General features: G+C 24.1%; 1 protein-coding gene across 1 annotated transcript; it reads left to right on the forward strand.

The window, feature by feature from the left end:
• Nucleotides 1–471: 471 nt before the first annotated feature.
• LOC145833646 (uncharacterized) lies at nt 472–1,074 on the forward strand. Its single transcript, XM_082940791.1, has one exon. The coding sequence runs from the start codon at nt 472–474 to the stop codon at nt 1,072–1,074; it is 603 nt and encodes a 200-aa protein (XP_082796917.1).
• Nucleotides 1,075–1,712: the final 638 nt, after the last annotated feature.

Below are 1,712 nucleotides of genomic sequence, written 5' to 3' on the forward strand. Positions count from 1 at the left end.
AGTTATGTACTTAAGGTTGATTAACAGAAAATGTTTAGCTATTTTAACTTTCAATATTATTCAGATATTTTTGATTTTAATGTGGCAACCGTGTACTAACAAAGTATTTTATAAAAGTATTCGAAAATTAATTGTGTTAAAAAAATTTATTTAGCTTATCTACTTGAGTATTAGTTATATTTTATTAACTATTTACTAAATTTTCAAAAGAGTGCAAACTATTTAAGACGCAAAAACTTTTTTCAAAAATTAACATTTTTCAAAATATAAAAGATTGTTCATAATATAAAAATGTATAAAAGTGACCCATAAATGTTTTTCAAGCTCTGTTTTTATAGAGAGTTTAGTTGTAAGTAAAATAACAAAAACAACTTATCAAGATTAACTCATTAAGTGTTTAAAAAAAAACACATAGTAAAATAATAAAACTCTTTAGTAATGGAAAAGCTTCGAAAAGACTTTCAAACAATAATGAGTGAAAAGATTTATAAAAAGTTTAATGCAGTCGAAACTTACAATATAGCAATTAAATTAATCAAAATAGTTGAGGGTATACACGACTGTGGAATATTGCACAATGACATCAAACCAGACAACCTCATGATAGGTAGCGCAGATAAGTCTAAAGCAATATACCTGGTGGATTTTGGTTATGCATATAGTTATGTCAAAGGTGATGTTCATGATACAGAAGAAGAAATAGGCAAATTAAGTGGAACTTGGACATTGACATCTCTTAATTCCTTGAAAAAAATGAAATTGAGTCGAAGAGACGACATGGAGTCTATTGGTTACATTCTGATGTGTTTTAGACTTGGAAAACTTCCATGGTCAGAACTTATGAGTAACAACAGTACAAAAGAAAATAAACTAAAACGAATTAAACAAGTTAAAAGTCAACCTCCAACTGAATTGTGCAGATCTATGGAAAATTGTTTTTTGAAATTTTTTCAGCATGTAAAGGAGCTGAAGTTCGATGAGAGGCCGAACTATGATTTGTACATTAAAATTTTCGAAGACTATTTGAAAAACAAAGGGTACAGTAAAAATAAGACTAATTTCAATTGGGATTAAAGTTGTTATTATTTAGAACAATTGGATGTTGATTCAAGTAGGGTTTATAATCTTTGAACATCTTCAAAAATGCTCAATTTGATTGCTCTTTTTTTTTTAAATTTTAAATATTTTAATAGGTTTTATAAAGAAATATAAAAAAATTTACTAAAAATTTGATATTTAAAATACTTAAGTGCTTTAGTAGAAAGTTATAACTAAATGTTAAATAATGTTTCATAAGTAAATTGTTCTTTTTAGTGGGTTGTTTCACATTTTTTTTTCTGTAGAATGCTTGTTGTGAAAAGATATTTTCTTTTTAATTAAACCTAAAAGTTAAAAAATAAATTTTCAGTACTGGCTTATTTAGTTTATAAACAAAATATTAGTTTAAATTTATGTTAATGTTTTAGCCTAAATTAAAATAAATATTGTTTACCTATTTTTATTAAGTTTAATTAAAACTACTTTTTTAAATGATTTAAGGTATCAGACCTTTTTATGTTTTTGAATTATTAATGAATAAAAACAAAGTTTAATGCAAAAATAATTGATGAAACATTTTTTAAAGAAATTTTGTAGACATTTAATTAAAAATATAACAATAAACAGTGTCAAAAAAGGTATTAGTGAGTTAAATTTTGAATATAAAAGTTTAT

This window comes from Thalia democratica, chromosome 4, assembly GCF_965202585.1.
Source record: "Thalia democratica chromosome 4, ktThaDemo2.hap1.1, whole genome shotgun sequence".
Classification (NCBI taxonomy): Eukaryota; Metazoa; Chordata; class Thaliacea; order Salpida; family Salpidae; genus Thalia; species Thalia democratica.